This window comes from Pieris brassicae, chromosome 9 (genome assembly GCF_905147105.1).
Source record: "Pieris brassicae chromosome 9, ilPieBrab1.1, whole genome shotgun sequence".
In the NCBI taxonomy this organism is placed as follows: Eukaryota; Metazoa; Arthropoda; class Insecta; order Lepidoptera; family Pieridae; genus Pieris; species Pieris brassicae.
In genome coordinates, this window is record NC_059673.1 from 5535123 (window position 1) to 5556267 (window position 21145).

Here is a 21145-nt window from a genome sequence, read left to right on the forward strand (position 1 = left end):
GGGAGCTGCCCACCAGTTCCCCGACATTGCCTCTGATTTAAGGGTCGTAGGGGTACTCACTCCGATTTCACCGGTTACTTAACCATAGTTTATGTAGGTATATATGTACAAAAAAATCCAATTAGTAGGTAGATAGTAGTAGAATTTATAACTTTTATTTAAAATATAACATCTTTTTTTTAAACATGTACCAAAAACTTCGTCGTGATTTTTTTGATATAACATAATAAAACCTCGTGTTTTGCACGTAAGTTGGCAAGAATGGTGAAGCGCAGAATCGCAGAAGTCGAAAAAATCTTGCTGCTGACTTCTTTGAACTTTCACCATCAAATTCTAAGTTAATTGCCTAACTTTGCACTACTTAACGTGGGTGAGTATCCAGTTTGAATAACTAGAGACTCGAGTGTTGACGCCTGGAAAGCGTGGATGAGCGCACGTGTATCCCCAAGACGTAATCCCGACAAGTATATCCTTTTTGTGTAACAATGGTCCTCCTGAGTCGCCCTGACATGTATCTTTGCCACCTTCATCAAGAACACCAGCACAAAGCATCGTTACTGTGATATCAGGCCAGTCTTCGTAACCAGGTTGTTTCTTGAGAGCGGCATACCTTTCAGCGCATATATTTCGATTGATTACTTTTAGATGAACATCGCGCAGCTGCTCCGATGGTCTACCCTCAGACTGAAATATAAGACAAAGCTTTCTGTTTATAATAATAAAGTTCGGTACCTATCGCACAGATTACTTTTGTACGTCCCAGCAAATGAGGAAAAATGGATTTGATGGTAATTAAAAATGATCATTATACAACTGGAAATTGAATCTATTTTAATACTAAGGCGCACGAACCCTTTTATAAGCCTTGGTCTTCTTTTATTACGGAATGTACCGTAATATGTAATGTAACAAATGTGTACTAAAACGTAAAACGAGGTTTTATAGCATAAATACAATTACATAAAAAGTTTTTTTTTAACATTTTCATTATTTTAAATTTTGGCCACGTATATTATTTAAAAAACGTGTGTTCATTATCAAATTACAATATGGAATGGGGTATTAAAGAAAGTAGGATTGCCTTGCACAAAGTGGGTATGGAGCCGTCGGTCATATTCCAGACACTTCAAAATCTTGGTGTGTTCGTATATTGCACTATCAATAGATACAAGAACACTTCGTCCGTCGAAGCCCAGAAAAGATCGGGGCGGCCGCGTGCTGTTAGAACTACAAAGGCTGTTAATTCTGTTAAAGCCAGAATTCCTCGAAACCCCCCATTAGGAAGCACAAAATCTTATCGCGAGAAGTGAAGATTGGCTAGGATAGATTGTCGCGTCGCGATTGTATTGTCAAAGAAGATCTGAAGCTCGATATACAGGACGTGCCACGAATTAATATTTACAATTAAAGACAGTTACTATTTTCACCGATGAAAAAAAATCACGATTGAAGAACACTACAATAAGCAAAATGATAAAGTATATGCTCTCAGATCTAAAGAAGCTGCTGAAGTAGTCGGTAAGGTACAACGTGGTCATCATCCTGCGTCAGTGATGGTTTGGGGTGTGTCTTATCAAGGAGTCACAAAACAACATTTTTGTGAAAAAGGAGTGAAACCGTCAGCCAAAGTGTATCCAGATATACTCTTCTTGGATCATGTTGTGAAGCCTCTCAGCAATACACTTTTTAAAAATATACCGCGGACTTTCCATCAGGATTCTGCACCTGGTCACAAGGCACGAACTAGCCAAGCTTGGCTCGAAACCAACATACCTATATATAAGAGCTGAAGACTGGCCCTCATCTATCCCAGACCTCAACACTTTAGACTTCAAATTATGGTTAAACGACACGGCAATATTGAGCCTCTTAAAAAATTTAAAGGTTAAATAGGTTAAAGGCCTGTATAAAAGTCAGAGGTGGCCATTCCGAGTAGAATATTTTTAAATTTTTTGCTGAGACTGTAATAAATATATAGGTGTAAATTTTCATAATATTACATACTTCATTTAAAAAAAAATGCTTTTTCATTTGTAACAGGACTTATGGTTGGACTAGGTGAACAATACCTTCTATTTGATGGATCAGTCGTCATTAGTTATAAATTATTTAGATACTTACCGAGGTTGTACCCCACCCAACCGCATTGACTGTTGTTCCATCAGGAAGATTATAACTGGAACCTGCAATACGTGCTCTGCCCACTCGACTGGACATTATAGCGCTGACTTGTAGTTTTACAATAGCTATGTCATTGAGTTGTAATGCCGCAATATAATTTTCATGCAATATTAACTGAGACACTTTGTATGTGTATCCACCGCTTGAAGACATTGTTGAACCAAGCACGACTCTCCAAGCCGATGGTAAGGCACCGCTGTAAAGAAGTGTTATGGTTCGAACTTAAATGGCGCTATTTCTTATGAGCACAAGTATTACAAACTTACTACAACTAACGATTTTTTTATAATTTAGTAATATCTATTGGTTATTTATCTGGAAATTTGCATTCTATATACAAAAGTGACTATTGGCATTTGGTTCTCAAAATCTTTAACAGCCACTTAATTATAAAAATTATTAGTACGCAAGTCAGTTGCGAATGTTATTACTGATTTAAGAAATTATGGTGAACTTCTTTACTTTGCTAAGTAAACATTAAGTCTATTTTCAAATAAGTTTACTCACTAATAGCAGTGCGCAGCCGATAACACAACTTTAGATGTGATAAGTGAACCACCACAGGCCTGATACCACCAACCGCCCCAGCTCAATGTTCGCATGTTACTCATGAATGGGTATGATTCAATGGTGGTAATGTTACCACCGACAATTCGGTTTGATGACTGGGATACCGCTGCAAATTAAATGCATATTAGACAGTACGAGAATCAATTATCTCATTCACTACGTACAATATACAAAAGTATAACAATTTTTTAACCGTTGTTATAGATGTAAATAAAATTTTGTACAATATTGTGCCTAAAACGAACTCAAAGGAACAATTCGCTTTGGAGACATTATCCGATTGAAAACGACATATTAACATTTAAAATTATTTATAATTCAAATGAATTTGAGAAGTGCAAAATTTAATTCCGACCAGATAATGACTGATGATCATCCAGTAACAAATTAAAAATTACTTTACCGACAACGGTCGCCACCATAATTAAAAACACCAACACGCGCATGGTTTCTTTAGGACTACTCTAAGTTTTCAGTCAGAAGTCAGAGACTGCTTATATTTAGCCGTCTTATCGCCATAATGCAGTGTTAATAAAATCTGAAGTAGACAAGGCTTAACGTCTTTAAAACCAATTTTCTTATAACACGTGATTTAGAGTGGTTAATATATTAATAAAGCTTCAATTAGTTGCACGTCCATTTTAATAAAATTATCGACGCTCATAAAACAGTCATTTAATAAAAACTATGTTGTATAGGATACACAGAATATAACGTTTTATATAATGAAATAGATGTTTAAAAAGAAACCAGTGTCGCTTCTCTTGGCCTCTGATATCTGTATTCGTGATCATTTTCTTTATCCATAGGGAAGTAGGTGGTAAGCCTCTCGAGCCCGATACACGCCGTCACCTCTTTGGGTTAAGGTATACATGTTTCCTACAATGTTTGCCTTCACTGTATTGGGCACTTAGATAGTGTAATCTATTGCTGCACAACCGGGGTTCAAACGTACGACCTCCAGGATGGAAGTCGCACGCACAAGCTCGCTCGAACGTACACATTGTATAGAATTCTATATCTAGCCATAAATACTGAAATAAAGTAAAAAAAAAATTCTATTGCAAATAACATTTATTACATTTACAGTGTATTAGTTTAATACATAAATATGAAACAATTTGAAATATAAAAAGCTTATTCGAAGTCAGCCATTGGCTGCAATGCAATATAGTTGGTTATTGAACATGGTGTTGTTAAGGTGCTTCAGTACCTTCTCAAGAATGATATCTTGATAACCTACTTGTATCGATGTTTTGATACGTTTTTCATAAAAGTATGGCTCAGTCACACCTTCATAGCTAATACCCCAACAAAGTAGTGGCCACGTTGCACTGTGTCCACTGTTGCCATCCTATTCTTTTTTAAATTACTAGTACGCCTGTTATAGGCTACAAGTCCTAAGTCATCTTTTAAAACACGCAACATGGTTCTACGTGTTATCTTTATTTCCCGAGATAAAATCTTTTACTGTTCGACAGCTTTTATTCGAATTCTTTCCTTTCCTGCTTTGACAAACTTTTTTGTACGAACACTATGTGGACGGCCAGATCTTTTTCTGTCACAAACAGAGGAGGTCTCGTGGTATCTATTAATAGCTCGGTACAGAAGCATTTAATAATACCAAGCGTATGGAGTTTTAAAAATGTGTAATGCAATCACAGCGATTCGGTTCTCTGTATCACCAAACTCCATTTAAATATTGTACAAGTATTGGCGCCAAAATGAGAAAACCCAATGAACGATGATATAAAAATGATTTTCAATATTAATGGTAACAGTATTTATTTGAAACTGACTACTATACTAACAATTAAGTTAAAACTATTGCTATTAAATTTAAAAAAAACCAGTATATATGGCCAGACTAAGTATAGTACAGAGTAGCTGTCAAATGTGCTTTATAAAGAAAAAGCTAACTGTTCCGGTAGTCACACCCAATATATTGCAACGTCCATCATTTGTATAGACTATCATAAGAGCTATATATATTTGCGTCTTCAGCTCCCTAAGAATATAATTGGTCCAAGTTAAAGGGCAGTGTTGGCTTAGTGGCTTCAGCATGTCACTCTAATCCCCGAGGTCGTAGGTTCGATTCCCGACTGTGGACCAATGTACTTTCATTATATATGCGCATTAGCTGAGAAATCGGCTTGCCTTAGACCTAAAAACCTCGACGACGTATGTCAGGCACAAGATGCTGATAACCTACTTGCCTATTAGATTGACAAACAATTATGCAACACAAAGAAATCTGAGGCTCAGACCTAAAAAGGTTGTCGCGCTAAAGATTATTTTTTAAAGGGTTGTAAAATAATACGATTCTTTGGTATATACTTTATTATACTGGAATGTCCTTAAATAAATGTAGAAAATACTTATCTAAGATAACAGTAAACATATGAAAACCGCTGAAACGTGCTAATTATAAAGATAATTCTCAAAAAAATATGGCGGTAAATTGCTACACTTTGGTAATAAATTATACCTACATACCAACGAAGATTTTGTTCATGAACAGTGCTGACAGGTGGGATTTTTATCAAGTGCAAAAATCGTTGTACTTTTCAATAAAATTACGTGAGAAACGTGGAACACTATCGTAAACCTTAATTAACGTATAAATAATAACGTAAAATTACGCGTTGTTCGTGGCTTAAACTAATAAAGCTCTCATTGAATTTAAACTAAGCTTGAGATTCATATTTACACAACTGCTCTAACGAACATGAAGATATAATTTGCTATTTCACTTGGTTATATGAAAATATAAAGGACCCTAGATCATTTTTAACAACAGACGTGACCCGCTTGGCAATTAACAGTCACGTGACCATGCAGATTCCACAGATCGAAATCGCATAATAGACGTAAGACGGATACGAACACAGAACTAAACGGAAGCATACGTCGAATAAATTACATGCTAACTGTATGCAGACGTCAAAAACTGAATATGGTATGCAAATAGTAAACCAGCGTACAATTGGGACACGCCTGCTGTAGTCTATGACCACTTATTATAAAAAAAATGTCAAAAGAGGTTTTTATTATCTCATAAGCGAACAATATACGTGTAAAGTTTCCAAAAACAAATGTGCGTCATAAATAATATTCAGTGCGTCACAAAAAGTTCAAAGCGACATTACAAATATGTTTAACACACTATAATTCATAACAGTAATTCGTAACATAATATCTTCCACATTTTAACCTCCGCTCTTAAACGGTCCGTTAATCGTATTCCTTAAACACGGTCTCTATAATATGCTATCATTAGTAACAGCTCACGAGTAATCACCTTAAGCGATTTAACTTTTAATAAATTTATTGAGTTTTTGTACTTAATTCCAAAATCTTTAGCGCTACGCGTTGAAACACTATTGAAAAAGGGTAAATGTTTCATGACGTCATTTAAAAATCATTTTACAGGTGACGTCTATGGACAAGGATAATTATAGAACCCGGTCGATTACGCCGTTTAACGAACCGTTAACTTATAGTGAACATCGTATATGAAATCTATACGTTAGGCAATAACAAATACCTACTACTAATCTATAATTAACAGTTATAAGGTCGCCAACGTAATAGCTTCCCTAGAAGCTGAAGAAAGGCACAAAATTCATAAGATACAGCGCGATTATACTCGTCATTCATAAGAAATTATTCTTTGGAAATACCATGTATCACTTTACACATTAACTTATTTTACGCAACAGTCTATAATGCAGCTAAAACCGCTTTCGAAAACAGAATAGATAAGTCCAAGTACAAGTTCTTTTTTCAAAAAGGAATTGCATTCCAATTTCAAAAATATCAATGTTTCATTTTTCGGCTTTCGAAAGAGGTCTATTACGGAAATGGAGTAAAAATTTAGTGCAATATTTAAAGACTTTCAATTTAGCAACGACGCTACAAAAACGATAGATGTCAATAATTCTTCTATCACTGAGTGTTAGAGTTAATATCTCAAGATCTGATATTAAATTAATAATTTAAAGGCAATTTTTCTTATAATGACCTTGACCGGTCTACTTTTAAATTACGAACGCAAAAGAGCTGTTTAATTCCTACAAATTTTAAGTGTATTATATTTGTATATGATTTTGGGGACATCAAGTATTTATTGACAGGTATTAAGATTATTTCGTTTTCGTAGATCACATTTGGCCCTCTCAAAGGCCCGTATTTCCCATTTAAAAATCTACGTATTGTCATAACCTCCAATTTCATTCTATCATTGAAATCTCATTTCTGTCCTAATTTGACAGATTACAGTTTGCATATTGTCTTTAAATCTTACTTTAATAAAACTAAATTAAATTTAGAACATTGTGACAAGGGTGACAAGGCTTTAGACTAAGATGTTAACAAAAATTATAAATGAGTAATACGGACCTAAGATTAACAAATCGAGTTTTAAATATCTGGATGAACATTATATAGCCTATACTATAGATTAAATAGTATCTACTAATCAATATAACTATTGTGAAACTTTAGATAAGCATAAGACGCAATAAATACAATTAATTGACTTATTTTATAGGCTCATAACACTTATCAACGGAATCTTACATTCAAGGTACTTCAGTAATTCTATAGAAATCGACTTAATCGAAAATCATGGACGGTAACTTTGTTATAAAATGAGATTTGTATTAAATTGCAATGTACACAAAAGTCTAGCAAAGTTGTAAATAATATCAAATATTAATTGATTCATCAGTTACTCAAAAATACTTAAAAATTTAAAGCCAAAAATTTTAAATTGTATAAGGAAAAAGCTTAAATTAAGCCAAATGAATTCTAATAAGAACTTTCATTAAGACTGGCTTGCATTACTTGTTTTGTCATACTTATCGTTACTTCTGGTACGTACGCGCGTACGTACGGGTATACGTAAAACAATTCTATTTGTCGACGGTCCGTTTGAGCCACTGCGTGAAATGCCTCAACTGCCATACAGCACGAGCTGATTCCTCTCTTAAGCGCGCGTTATGCCGTCTTAGACGACGTACCTGAAATAAACAACCGAAAAATTAAAACCAGTCGTTACTTTTATTTAGTAAAGGGCTTGATTTAATGAAATCAGAACAATTTCAGCTTTTATTTTAAGTCCAAATACGTGTATATCATCGACAAAAAGCACGTACTATTAAGTTATGATTTGCATAGAATGTTAAATATAACTCTTTTTATAAAAAACATTGCACAATTCACGAAACATAAATATAATAACAAAAAATTCCAATACAAAATGTCAATGGGTTTGATAACTGTCAAACATTTAATGGCCATTCGGTCTGTACGTTAAAACTCTTCCGAAGTCGTTTCGAATCGACAAGATAAAGATGAAGGGGTAAAAAGGATAGGCATGTATTTTGGTTGTCAAATATTTATAAGTGCGTTCAGAATTTTATCGTGTAAACATAGGAAAATATATTAAGCTACTAAAGGTATACTGTAACGTTGAGTATTGCAATTAGGTGATAGTAGTAATTTAGAAATTTATTTTGTATTCATTGTATTACTTTCATAAAATCATAAATCAAGTCCAGCTTATCTATAACACGACATACATTGACTGTTAGACGGTTCATCATATCAACGATTTTTTTTAATAAATTGATTTTCCAAAATGAATTATAATTTTACCGTGATGTTGAACAATCTATGTTACTGTGATAATGTAGATTTATTCGGTGGAAGAAAAAAAATTTACAACGATTAAAACGCTTTAGACTTAACCCCAAGTTACAAACAAAAAAATTTCTATCTTTCAAAAGTGTTAAGATACATAATTCACATGTATACAGTATCAAATGCATCACTGTACCTCTTCCTCAAGCTGATGCTGATGTCTTTGTGCGCAGACGGCGTCGGCCTCTAATGCTGCGACGCGCTCTTTGAGTCCGCATGCGCACGCGCTTGATTCCGTACTCGCAATTGTGCTTGTATTTGGCGCCGCAGGCGTTGTTCTTTCACTTGTCTGTTAATTCAATACTTTTATTACCATTTTTGTACATTTATTTAGTAAAATATTTTTGGAAATACTTGTCACTCAGAGATAATGCGTCATTCTAATTGCGAACGAATTTGAAAAAATGTATATTATCTTTGAGTTTATTCCTTACAAATATTATTAGTATAGATAATCATAAATGGAAAATATAGTTAAATTGATATATCTTTTGAAACACATTATCTACACTAATATAATAAAGAATTAATTTGTATGATTTGATGCTTTGTATGAATTAAATAGGTTGCAAAACGACAGGACCGCTTCGAAAAAATATTTTCTAATAGGAACTTACAAAAGGAGTGTACCAATTCTTAAAGGGCCGGCAACGATAGGTTCGATGCCCGGCTATGCACCAATGGACTTTCTTTATATGTAAACAAACGATGAAGAAAAACATCGTGAGAAAACCGGCTTTCCGTAGACCCAAAAAGTCGACGGCGTGTGTCAGACACAGAAGGCTGATCACCTCCTTGCCTATTAGATTAACCAATGATAAATCTGAGGCCCAGACCTAAAAAAGGTAGCGCCATTGTTTTTTTTTTTAAATATTTATTACAAAATTATACATACTGGTCTCTCAGGCCAATCTCGTAGTGACTCGCTGGGCAGAGGTTCTAGAGGTGGATCCGAGTTCTCTAAAGATGGATATTGATGCTCCTCACATATCTGAAAAATTATTTTTAATGTGAAACTTCTTTATCGGGGTTGGAAAAAAATTACAGTCACATTTTTCGGTTACGCGCCATCTTTTTCTTTCCCTACCAAGGTTGGTTCGAAGAGATTAGAAGCCATTAATAACAAAAATATATAATAACGATAACAATGATAATAATAAATCTATTACAATTAATAAAATCTGTAATAATCTTAGTAGTAATATGGTAAAATGAAATAATTGTATTATCTGTATTCATGTCTATGATAATAAAAGTCTTTGGTTAAACTTTTGTTTATCTATTTTAATTTTATTTAACCAATTTCTGTAAAGTTGCATATAGTGGATCATTTTTCAAAAAATGAGGTCAGAAAGAACTTTCACTTTTTACGTGTGTACACTAGTACACGCACACATTTTTATTATTACAAATACTTACTCCCGTATTCTACAACGTAAAACAGACTTAAATCTAGCTGTCAACCCATTTTTTCAGACTGAAGATTTACATATTTGATAGGGCTTACGATTAACTTAAGATAGGAATAAGATCCATACTTTTAAATATAATTAAAACCACTAAATTTAATTGGTGTAAATATCTGGTATTTTTTGTTTACAGAAATCATTCAGAAGATCAGTCAGATGAAATCGAACGTGGAATTATTAAAAATCTAATTGCAATAAACAACTTCTTACCTGCAACATAGCGCGCGTCGCAGTGTGGACTAGTGCAGCCCAGTCAAGTGCCGAAGCGTCGGGCAACGGTAAAGGTGCTCCTTGGGGAGTGGGCGCATTTGTTCCACTAGAGCCAACCCTTTCAGCGATTGATACAACTCTATCAGCGCTTGATCCAACTCTATCAGCGCTTGATCCAACCCTATCAGCACTTGATCCAACTCTATCAGCGCTTGACCCAATCCTATCAGCATTTGACCCAACTCTATCAGCACCTGATCCAACTCTATCAGCGCTGGAACCGATTCTTTCCATTGCGGTATTTTTTGCGTCCTCCAGTTCCGCGTCCATAAGTCGCATTAACTCCTCCTGAAAGGGAATGTAGAGAGTTATTATGAATCTAAGTTCTAAAGTCACAAGTTATTTAAAATGTTACCACATTTAATATTGATGCAGTATATGATATACCAAATTCATAGATAGATTAGAATCAATACAAATGCGGTTTATTAGGGCTTTATGCTCAAAGTATCGACTTAGGCGCAAAATAAATGAATATGACCAGCGTCTTGCCCACTTTCAGATGGTAAGTCTTGAAAGGTGGAGGTGAATGAGCAACCTAGGCACTTTGTATAAAATAACAAATGGCTCAATTGACAGCTATCTTTTAGATAAACTTGACACCAAGGTACCGACATGTTCTGTGCGTATCCCAGAATGGTGCGCTCGCTAGAATGTGCAAGTATTATAATTCTGTGTGTTCTCATGTTAATATTTTTCACAATAGTTTTTATGAATTTAAAAAGATTATTCGCGGTTTTGTCATTGAATTGAATATATTTATACTGTATGTAATAGTTAGTATTTGGTAAACCAGGACTGAAGATGCCACTGAAATGATGTGTACAGGTGTAATTGGATACAGGTTTACAAATGTTGTTTAGTTTTTAGTAACTATGTATTCAATCAATCTGTTGTCTGTCCTTGTACCGAAAATGTATAAATAAAAATAAATATATAGATGAAAATATAGCCATGTATAAGGATACAATTTAGTAATTTGATAATATTCAGAATGATATACCGTGAGAGACGATGTATTAGCAGAGAGACGCGGTCGCCGTGGATGCCTTGGTGATGCGTCATCATGTGATCGTCTGCGAACTGCCTCTCCACCTGGAGATGCTGCACTACGACCTGAACCACCTGTGATTCAGTAACAGTTGTTAACGACGACATTCCGCGAAAATGATTGAAACGAATTTTCTTCTACCCTCATCGTAAGTTAAGTAATATTGAGGTGAGTCTAAAATAGTTGGAATGAAATCTTTTCTACATCAATGAGGAACTTTCTACTGGAATAGACACATTTCTGTTTACAGTATGGGCTTATCAAATATAAATAATTCTTCAGTTCAGTTCCTTCGGGAAACAAAACAGCCAGGATTTGATAACAGGTTCTTTAAATTTTCCTTCATATGCGAACGAACTAGTTTTATAAATATTTCGTTATAGAAGATTTTTAGTTTTAGAAATGGCAAATGGGCAGGAGTGTTGTGATGTAACCTGATGTTAAGTGATACCGCCACCCACGGACTTTCGCATTGCCAGAAGGCTCGCAAGTGTGTTGCCGGCCTTTTTATAATTGGTACGATCGTACGATCTTTTTTTGAAGTACCCACCTAATTCATTCACTATTTGTTACTTCATTTTTAAAAACCCCTAAATAAACCTTTTACGGATATTACAATAACAAGGCTCCGCTTTAGTAAAATTAACTATAGAGAAATTTATCTCTCTGAACACGGTTTATTTTAACTGACCCGTGCCGTATCCGGAGCTGTCAGAGCGAGGAGGCGAAGCTGGCCGGTCGTGGGTGAGGCGTCGTCGTCCCGGCTGCTGCGCCCACGCTTCACTCCCGTAAGTCTGGCACTCACATCGCCCGCTGGACGCGAACGTTAACGTCACCTGGAGATATATTTCATCAGGTTATATGCTGATCGTTTCTCTTGCTAAAACTCGGCTTTTTTTAATACTTACAGTAACAGGATCCGATGTCTTAAGTAGGTCCACCAAGTGGTCGTGGGGTAATGCGACGACTGCAGCACGGCACACTTCTAGTAGTCTGGCCCCTCGTCTTACTCCAGCTCTTGCAGCTGGCCCACCGCCCTCCACCGCAGTTACTAGGCCGTCTGGTTGCACGTGGAAACCTGGGTTTATATAAATATGATTATACAATATCGAATGTTTCTTTTTATTAATAATATATATATGTCACCGTAAAATTGTAAATACCGTAACGAGATTGTAAACTGTCGAAATACTGTAAACCACAACGTACTGCTTACAATTTATCGTATTATTATTCGGAAGATTGTAATCTATTGAAGTGAAACCGTCAAATTAAAATCTTAAAATTGTCCACTGTCCGAAGGCTGTCCCTGATTGGTCGGCTTTATAGTAGACCATAGGACAAAGATGGTGGCGCGGGGTATATCCCGTTTAACCAATCAGCGCGCGAGGTGCGTTCCGTTTCACAATTTGACGATTTCACTTCGATAGATAGATCTACCAAATAATAATACTTTAGATTGTAAGTACGTTGAGGTTACAATCTCGCGAGATAGATTACAACGTAACGATATTTACAATTTTACCGTGATATATATACAGTAAATTTTTAATGTGTCATTATTTTATGCATATTCTGATGCAATATACCTTTGCTATATAGAATCACAAAGATGAACTTCAGAGTGTCAAATATTTTAGAAAATATGGAACAATATAAATATATATTAACTTATATGAAAATTATTCGAAATAGTTATAAAGTGTATGACAATATTTTGCCGATTATTTTCAAAGGAACACAGCAATGACAAAATAGTTACCACAAACACAAGAAACTATATATTTTATCACATCTAATGCATAAAATAGCATTCCTAAGCTGATTATTTTAATTAATTGAATAATGTTCAAAGAACTTTATTTCTCATTACAAAAGATACATCTCGCCATTAGCCGTCCTAATTTTGGTCTACTACACTCTGACCTTAATGTCTCTTTGGCTTGGTTAAACGAGCTAATATTACGAATTCTAGACGGTAATTGGTTAAATAATTACTATAATACCCTCATACTTAATAGACTCGCTGGACGAGTATGGCGTGTAGTGTTTTACTAACCGAGTTGCGAAGCAGCACCCCTCTCTAAGGTAATTTCTTTAAGGGAATGCGCGTGTTGGGGCGCGACGCTACTAAGTCGCCGCAGTAACACGTCCGTACTGTTACGTACTCGTACGCTCTCACCACGATGGTAGTATATACGCGTCCACTCACCACTTATAACCCATCCTGAAAAATTGATAATATTGTTTTATACAATGTAAATTATTTGTTTGTTTATATATATATTTATTAAGTTTTATAAATATAAAAAAAAACGTGTTAAACCAGTTACTTAAAAAAACCAAATATTATTTATACATATAAGTAACTTAATGAACACTCATGAACGACCAGTAAAAAAGAGTTAACACTTCCTAATTTACATTTTGTGCCAGTTCTCAAAACAAGAACGAAAAGAGAAGAGCTGTCAATGTATTAAATCTCCAAATCGATAATAGTTATCAACGTATTTAAACTGATTTGACTGAGACGTTCTGTGACATAACAATGACAGCTGACAGTAACGCCATTGTTTCGACATATACAATATAGTTACCTAGTACTGTATTCGTCGGCACGGCAAGTATAATTTGACGTGAGAGGTCTTCAACAAAGACTAGAGAGTCAGCGGAGATGCCTAGTATACAATCAACGGATGTACCACCCGCTCCTTCATCTTGTACTTGGACCTGAAATATAAACAATCTAGTATCAGATTAGTTGATCGGTCTTCTGCGCCTGATACATAACGACATGAATATGGGCCGGCCGGTGTTCTCTGGTTTCTTTACCGCATTGCGATCAGAGATCTATTCACAGCCGGGGTTTCGAACCCTTAGCTATCATTATTTGAAATTTTGTTTTTTATAATAGAGTCAAACGCGATAAAAATTTAATTAATTAGGTCTGTAATCATATCTTTAAAGAACTTTTAAAGAAAACTATTTATTTAGTATTTTTTTGTGAGGGCACACCACGCCGTGACTACCCGCAATTAACCTCAATTATAAAAAAATATGAAAATGTTTAGACTTAATTAATTTTAGATTTGTGTCATTAAATTAAACAAAATATTTTTTTTATAGAGACGTTTTACTTACATGAAAGCATAAAGCTCCTCCCACTAATACGTCATTGGTACAGTCATCAGTTTTCGGTATAACCGTGCTATTGCTACTAGAATTAGTGCTTTTCATTAGAAGGGAAGAAAATAAAGCTGAAAAAAAAAGAATTACTGACACGATTTCCCTGAATTTAATTGTGAATCCAGGTAGACAAGACACTAATTAATAATTTTATTTGATAGATTCTCATCTTTTTTCTATAGAACATGAAGCAAACGAGCAGCAGGTTCATCTTATATTATACAGCCGTTAATGGACATGGACAATGGCAGGTCTCGCTAGTACATCGCCTATTTTTAATTTTCTTCGGAAATACTTGGTAGCTAGTTCGACATAGTGGTTCAATTTTTAAAGATACATACACCTACAGCTCGTACCAAGACTATGGGACATCAAGGGAATGTACCTTAAATATCGTAGGATAGGATAGGATAGGATATTTATCAGAAAGACTTTATTTTATTTTGAAAATTAAATTTTACTGCATACAAAGATTTTCTATTCAGAGTTACGCCCCGAGAGTATAGCCAGACGCAAACACTCTCACACATTGCATTTTTTCGTTACATAGCAATAAACATTTCATTATTCCGCTTATATTCTATTGTTGTGTAGGACTAGTTATATAGAGAAAAATCATATCCTCTATTAGGCATTTAAAGCATCCCGAAGACCCAGGATTCATATAACGGCTGTTACGCAAAATGGGATTTACTCTTATAACTATCGTTTACACTATTAACAGCAATAACCTAATTTTTGATACTACTAAATCACAATTAGTGAAACATAAATAATCCTTTGTAAATTGAGTAAATAACTATTATTATCCTTTAAAAAAAGACGGATTTAAGTACACGCGTAACCAAAAACGTTATAAAGATCGGAGCAGGACTGTATCTAGATTAACGACAATTGTATTAGTTAATTTAAAAAATAGGTCTATTTGGATTTGTATACTTACAAAATTTCTGTCCAGTTTCTACTGTGGTGGCAGTGACATAATTCTTAGCTAAATCTTTAAGGTACTCTTGTCGCGTCCGCGTCGCCATTGTACTAAACTTCGGCGATTGTATGGCTGCATTCTCACCGTTTATTATCTAAAAGTAATGTATTATGAAAAAAAAAATGACTGCAGTCTTCGTACTGTTTAATAACTTATTTAAAGTGAAACATCTTTTCACTTCTTTTGACTAAGTATTTTTTTACTAAAAGCATTCTGATACATAATAACTGTTAAAAGTATTAATAGAATATTAACACAGGTCACGTAAATATGTATAACGATGACTTATTAAGACGCATTAACTGCTAACGAAGCTTAATGAATTTTAATATAGAAACGAAGAAAGATATTCCACTTTAGATTCAGACAATGTTGGAACATCAGTTACTAAATACATTGCACAAACAAAAGAGCAGTGTTTGGCTTGTGGCTTCAGCGTGCAATTCTCATCCCTGAAGTCGTAAGTTCAAATCCCGGCACTCGCTTGTAGGGTGAAGTAAAATATCGTGAGTGAGGAAACCGACATGCCTTAGACCCAAAAGTGGATGGCGTGTGTTAGACACAGAAGGCTGTTTGCCTACTTGCCTATTAGAAAAACAAATGATTACGAATCAGACACACAAGTCTGAGACCCAGGGCTAAAAGGTTGTATTGCCACTGTTATAATATATTGCACATTTAAGAGTTATATTAATTTTATGCAATTATAGTAAGATAACTTAGGATACAGTATTTTCAAATCTTGACATTCGAAAACCTGCTTCTAGAATCTAGAAGAAAAAAAAACAAAAATTTACGTTTCTTCCTTACCTTACTAAGTAACAGATCAGTAAACGCATCACCCTTCGGGTAGACCGCGCCATCCTTAATAGGCGGTCCAAATAAAGGCACTTCTTTCGCACGACTTACAGCTATGCTATAATGAGTGTTCTCTGTACACGGGTCTATGACTCTAACGACAACAAAAACGTGTTGAAATTGAGATCGTATGTGTCGCGGTGTGAACGGTGCCGCACCGGGTTCTTGGAAGACAATTGTTACTATATCGTTGCCTATATGCCGTTTTCTCAACAGCTGTTGTCTATTATTTGACGTGTATGGCAACATGGTGGAGACGTGGAACATTATTTCGCATCCTTGGTACGTAGTGTACACGGAATAGAGTCCCGTTGAATCTGTTCGATTGTCTAAACCAGCTTTATACTTGTCGAAATCCTTTAAACGGACCGTTTGGCCCAACATTTGTAGGAACTCGACAAACGCCGGTCCAGCTTCTTGGTTGTTGTACATTTCTTCTTCGGTGGATTGACCGCTCTTGCAGTACATAACACCGACTTTATAATGTCGTGTGACGCGTTGTTCGTCTAAACGGAGGAGCTGTTCCTCTGTTGCTGTGTTTGTTAATCCAAGTCTAAGAGAAACATTTAAAATACAATATAAATGGAATTCCTGTTGTCTCTATTTGATTGATAATGGTAATGGTAATTAAATATAACCCGAGAGATTGCTGGGTTTGAATGTCAAAGATTATTTAATATTAATGCGAAAATGTGTCTAACGTGTAACAGACTTCAAACAAAAAGTTAAAGTTATGTTTATCGTAATTAACTTTAAAAAAATAAATACTTAGTTTTGTAATGTTTATGGCTTTGAAATGTCTTAAGCGGTTAAAGTTTATTAAATAAATAAAATTGAAGACTGAACAGAAATCTCAACTTACCTTAAAGAATTAAGTTGAAGCTCCGGAGCAATATATTCCAAAACTTCCTTTGTATTATAAGTGGCACTGTTATTACTGGGTTTGACTGTGGGCAAAGCATCCTCTAGTATGGACCCTCTTAACGTTAGAAGTTCAGAAGTACGTATAATAAGTCGGTATTGCCAAGCGAGCTGGGAAGCCGGTGCTGATGCATCACCGCCACCACGGCGAAGTTCTACCCTTTCCTTTTTGATGGATATCGCAATAGGACCAAGATTCTCATCCATGCCAAACCAATTCTGATGAGCTAAAATTAAAAATATGACAGTGTTCGAATACTTCCTTGTAGTTAGTTATTAAAAGACTTATAATGCATCATCAACAGGATTGGTAACTGACAGATTTTATATAAAATTGACTGATAACTGATATGACAGAAATTAATAAAGATTTGTATTTTTGTTAATGATAAGATACATAGATCATCGATAAAAACTCTCAAGCGAAGTTATAGAATTATCACTAAATAAATTCAAAGCTCTCGTAAAACGTAAATCAATCAATAAAGCTTTTTATAAATTTGATTATGTAAATGATGCTAATCTTTGGGATTGATTTGCTCCAGTTTAAACAATTTGTAAGACTCAAAACTTAGTGATTAAAAAGAGTGGCGGAGAGTTCTTGTCCGCTCTACGCCCTAGTAAATATGTAAATTTACAATTAATTTAACTTCTTTTCTGACGTTCATAAGGGTACTTGATTACCTATATGAATAAAGTTATTTTGACTTAACTTGATTTGATTAATTATAACACTTACGTTGGGTGTAGAAATAATTTCGAAAATACAGTGCTCCAAGATCTTGACTTTCAACAGGAAGGGGTGATACGGATTTAGCGAAAGGGCAACCTTGACGCCAATGGGTGTGGCCAGGCGGGAACTCTAACACTGAGAAGCCATATGCAGCTTTAGGACGATGCCATCCTCCAAACTGACCTGGTATGCCGCCTCTAGCAGTTCGGTGGCACAATGATACACACCTTTCTTCTTCCCCTGCGTAAAATAATAATTAATCTATTGTTATAAAATTTTCCTAATAATATTATGATGTCTTCTTAAAAATACCAAATGCAATCGCAATTCCCAAGAAAAAAAAGGGTTTTTAAAAATATTTCATTCTTTATTTTTTGTTCATAAAATTAATGATTAAACATAATTCTTACTAATGTTTTTTTGTAAGTTGTATTTTAGAAAAATATCTTGGCCCTTTTATTATAATTAATGTACAGCACACATTAACTTGAATTGCAAGAAAAAGATAACCAAAACAAATCAGGACCATGCCTTATATATATAGTATTCAAATTCCAATTAAAAATTTACTATTTAATTAGTATCAAGAAACAATGTTTCAACTCAAGCGTGATTTCCTGTTATTATATTTTCTAATAGTAGTCTTCATATTATGTTACAGATATGAATGAGTTGATAAGTCTTGATTAACATTCACTATGCATGACTAGCTTTTCAACAATTATGTATGCAGTGAAAAAAGTGTCATGCAAAATACTATTAATGCACTGTTCAGTAATATATAAAGAATGAAAGTTTAATTACACGCCAAGATAACCAGTTACTTCTTGTTTCAATCCATGGAGGTATATAAAGCTAATTTGTATTGCCTACTGAATGTTACAGATAGGAGAACATAATTTAAGATTTTATGAAAGTGATAATATGAATGCAATACATAAGTATTAAGTTCACTACTATCACTAAATTGTAATACTAGACTATACAATGTGCATTACTTTGTTTAAATTTAAGTAGCTCGATATATTAATAATAATAACATATCAAGTGTGGAATAAGTGATACCTGTATCTTATATTCCATAATAAACATATTTTATTTTCCTTAGTTTAATCAAAATAACTTTCAGAATGCACACATAAATATTTGACAACCAATATGTCTGAATACTTCCATCCAAATTAACATTAATTTTCACTTCTAAAACTATTACCTGAATATTGTGGATATATCTTGTCTATTCAAAACCTCTATATATATTAGTTCTTCAATTTGATAGTTTATCATATCTTTGTGATAAAAATTAATATTTAACAGTTACATTGTATCCAAGTACATTTTTTAATGGATTTGTTTTTATAATTATTGCTTATTTCTGAGTTATAAGTGTTCGAACAAACTGGACATAGTTTTATGTAATAAAATGTATTACTTTGAGTTAACATAAAGTAACCAGAAATGTAAAGGTAGAGTGCTAAGATTTTTGAACATAATTATATTGTACATAGATATTAAAGATCATTCATAGTCTTTAACAAGATAAAATTATGGAACCTAATATATGATCAACTAATAAATGTTACTGTGAATAAATGCTATACAATGTTACAGACAACTGAAGTCTGTATAACAGCTACATTGAAACAAGTTTTAGCTGCTATGATTCACCACTTTAATATGCTTTATGTTCTAATATTCACTTCTTCTTGTATTGGGTAATCTATTCAACATTAGTCTATGACCAAACTAATCTGAGTATAACCACAAGCTAGACAAGGTACAGCTAGTAACAGTATAAATTTACTATGTAGTAGAATTTTTAGATAGTAAGATTACATTGTAAATATTCAATAATATTTCAGAAACTGCAAGTACTCAAGGTAAAACTTACCTCCTAATTCATTTCTGAAGAAAGGACAACTATCAATCATCTCATTAAAGCGGCCATCTCCTGTATCTGGAACAGTATCTTCACCAGGAGGTAGTCCACGTGTGGCTAATAGAGATGCAGCTGAAGCTCCAGTTGTTGTATTGCGGCGCCTACTTAATAAGGCACCTCGTATTTCAGCAGCATAACTTAAGTTAGCCATAAGTGATTGGCAGTCATAATGTGCAAATTGTTTTCGTTTTGAGGCTTCAGCAATATTTGACATTGAAGTATCATCATTACACTGGCGGGTTGCTATGGGTGTATTTCCACCCCAAAGTTTATTAAGCTTCAGCCGAGGTTTGGGGCTTACACTGGCTCTTGGAGTTGGCCCATCAGCATGGTCAGTGGTTAAGATTTCAGAGAACCTGTCTGTGAGTCTAGTTACACTAGAAGGTTTATCACCACTTGATACTACGCTGTAATTATGCACCATAGTGGGAATATATCGTTCATTTGCGCCACCTATCACATCAATAGAGCCATGGCTGCCGTACTCACGTCGGAGCCCGTTTCCCGAAGGATGTTCAGCGTATATCAAGTCGAGACTTGAGTTACTTCGATACATAGCATCTTTAACTTCTTTCTTTCTAGGATGGTCTGGAGCATACATCGCATTATTTGAATAGAAATAAATTAAACGTATTTCTCTACCTTGTTACAATTAGTATGTATAAAATATTTTTTTTTCAAGAATACCACATAACTGAAGTAAAATGTTTCAGTTTTTATTTATAAACATGAATAGATTCATTCAATTTGCCATTTTACAGTTAGGTATTTGTAAAGTAGCACAGAGCTCATCTAAAGTGTTTTTGATAAAATTTCAATAATGTTGATGATATAAGAATAGTAATGTTTAGTTTTCACTCGAAATCTAATCTTATTTCACTTATCACTTTAAAATTTGCAGGAAAAAACACAAATTATTGGTTTAATTGCTGCTGCGGATTGAATTTTGCAATGAAAAACTGACGATTGACGGTCACGGACTCACCTGTCTTACAAGTCGTAAAGTGACAATGGACAGTGTCTGACATATGTCTAATACAGACTGCATGGATTACACATTTTAATAAACCATTATTTTTAAAACCCTACATATTCGTATTAATACCTTTTAAAGAAAGTTATAAACTTCTAATTAAAAATGTTTAGTAGACTTTTTTTTACAACTGAATAGATTTAAAATGTTAACTTTTTACATCTGATTTTATACCCAATGATTCAAATCAAATTCTTTCAAAATTAAAGTAAACTTGTAATATTCTGTAATAAAAACGTGTTA

At 34.3% G+C, this 21145-nt stretch overlaps 2 protein-coding genes across 2 annotated transcripts; both read right to left on the minus strand.

Annotated features, from left to right (window-relative positions):
• Positions 1 to 121: 121 nt before the first annotated feature.
• LOC123714201 (trypsin, alkaline B-like) lies at positions 122 to 3214 on the minus strand. The gene is made up of 4 exons (XM_045668391.1): positions 3155 to 3214; positions 2689 to 2857; positions 2122 to 2377; positions 122 to 684 (listed from the first exon to the last, which is right to left on the minus strand). Exons 1-4 carry the CDS (start codon positions 3195 to 3197, stop codon positions 358 to 360), a joined length of 795 nt encoding a protein of 264 aa, XP_045524347.1. The 5' UTR covers positions 3198 to 3214; the 3' UTR covers positions 122 to 357.
• Positions 3215 to 5093: 1879 nt separating this feature from the next.
• On the minus strand, positions 5094 to 20823 carry LOC123714220 (signal-induced proliferation-associated 1-like protein 2). Its single transcript, XM_045668414.1, has 15 exons — positions 19822 to 20823; positions 17937 to 18170; positions 17139 to 17424; positions 16229 to 16829; positions 15377 to 15512; positions 14389 to 14504; positions 13845 to 13977; positions 13307 to 13474; positions 12156 to 12325; positions 11939 to 12083; positions 11200 to 11321; positions 10137 to 10484; positions 9353 to 9448; positions 8594 to 8746; positions 5094 to 7775 (listed from the first exon to the last, which is right to left on the minus strand). Exons 1-15 carry the CDS (start codon positions 20468 to 20470, stop codon positions 7668 to 7670), a joined length of 3465 nt encoding a protein of 1154 aa, XP_045524370.1. The 5' UTR covers positions 20471 to 20823; the 3' UTR covers positions 5094 to 7667.
• Between the last annotated feature and the right edge of the window lie 322 nt (positions 20824 to 21145).

Bases quoted from the DNA above. Each gene is read 5' to 3' on its own strand.
- LOC123714201 (XM_045668391.1), bottom strand. From the start codon at position 3,197: ATGCGCGTGTTGGTGTTTTTAATTATGGTGGCGACCGTTGTCG. The intron at 2,858-3,154 runs GTAAAGTAATTT...TTTAATTTGCAG, and splicing joins TATGGTGGCGACCGTTGTCG to CGGTATCCCAGTCATCAAAC. The intron at 685-2,121 runs GTAAGTATCTAA...CTTATATTTCAG, and splicing joins TTGGGTGGGGTACAACCTCG to TCTGAGGGTAGACCATCGGA.
- LOC123714220 (XM_045668414.1), bottom strand. From the start codon at position 20,470: ATGTATGCTCCAGACCATCCTAGAAAGAAAGAAGTTAAAGATGCTATG. The intron at 13,978-14,388 runs GTAAGTAAAACG...TTTATATTTCAG, and splicing joins GAGGAGCTTTATGCTTTCAT to GTCCAAGTACAAGATGAAGG. The intron at 13,475-13,844 runs GTAACTATATTG...TCAATTTTTCAG, and splicing joins GCCGACGAATACAGTACTAG to GATGGGTTATAAGTGGTGAG.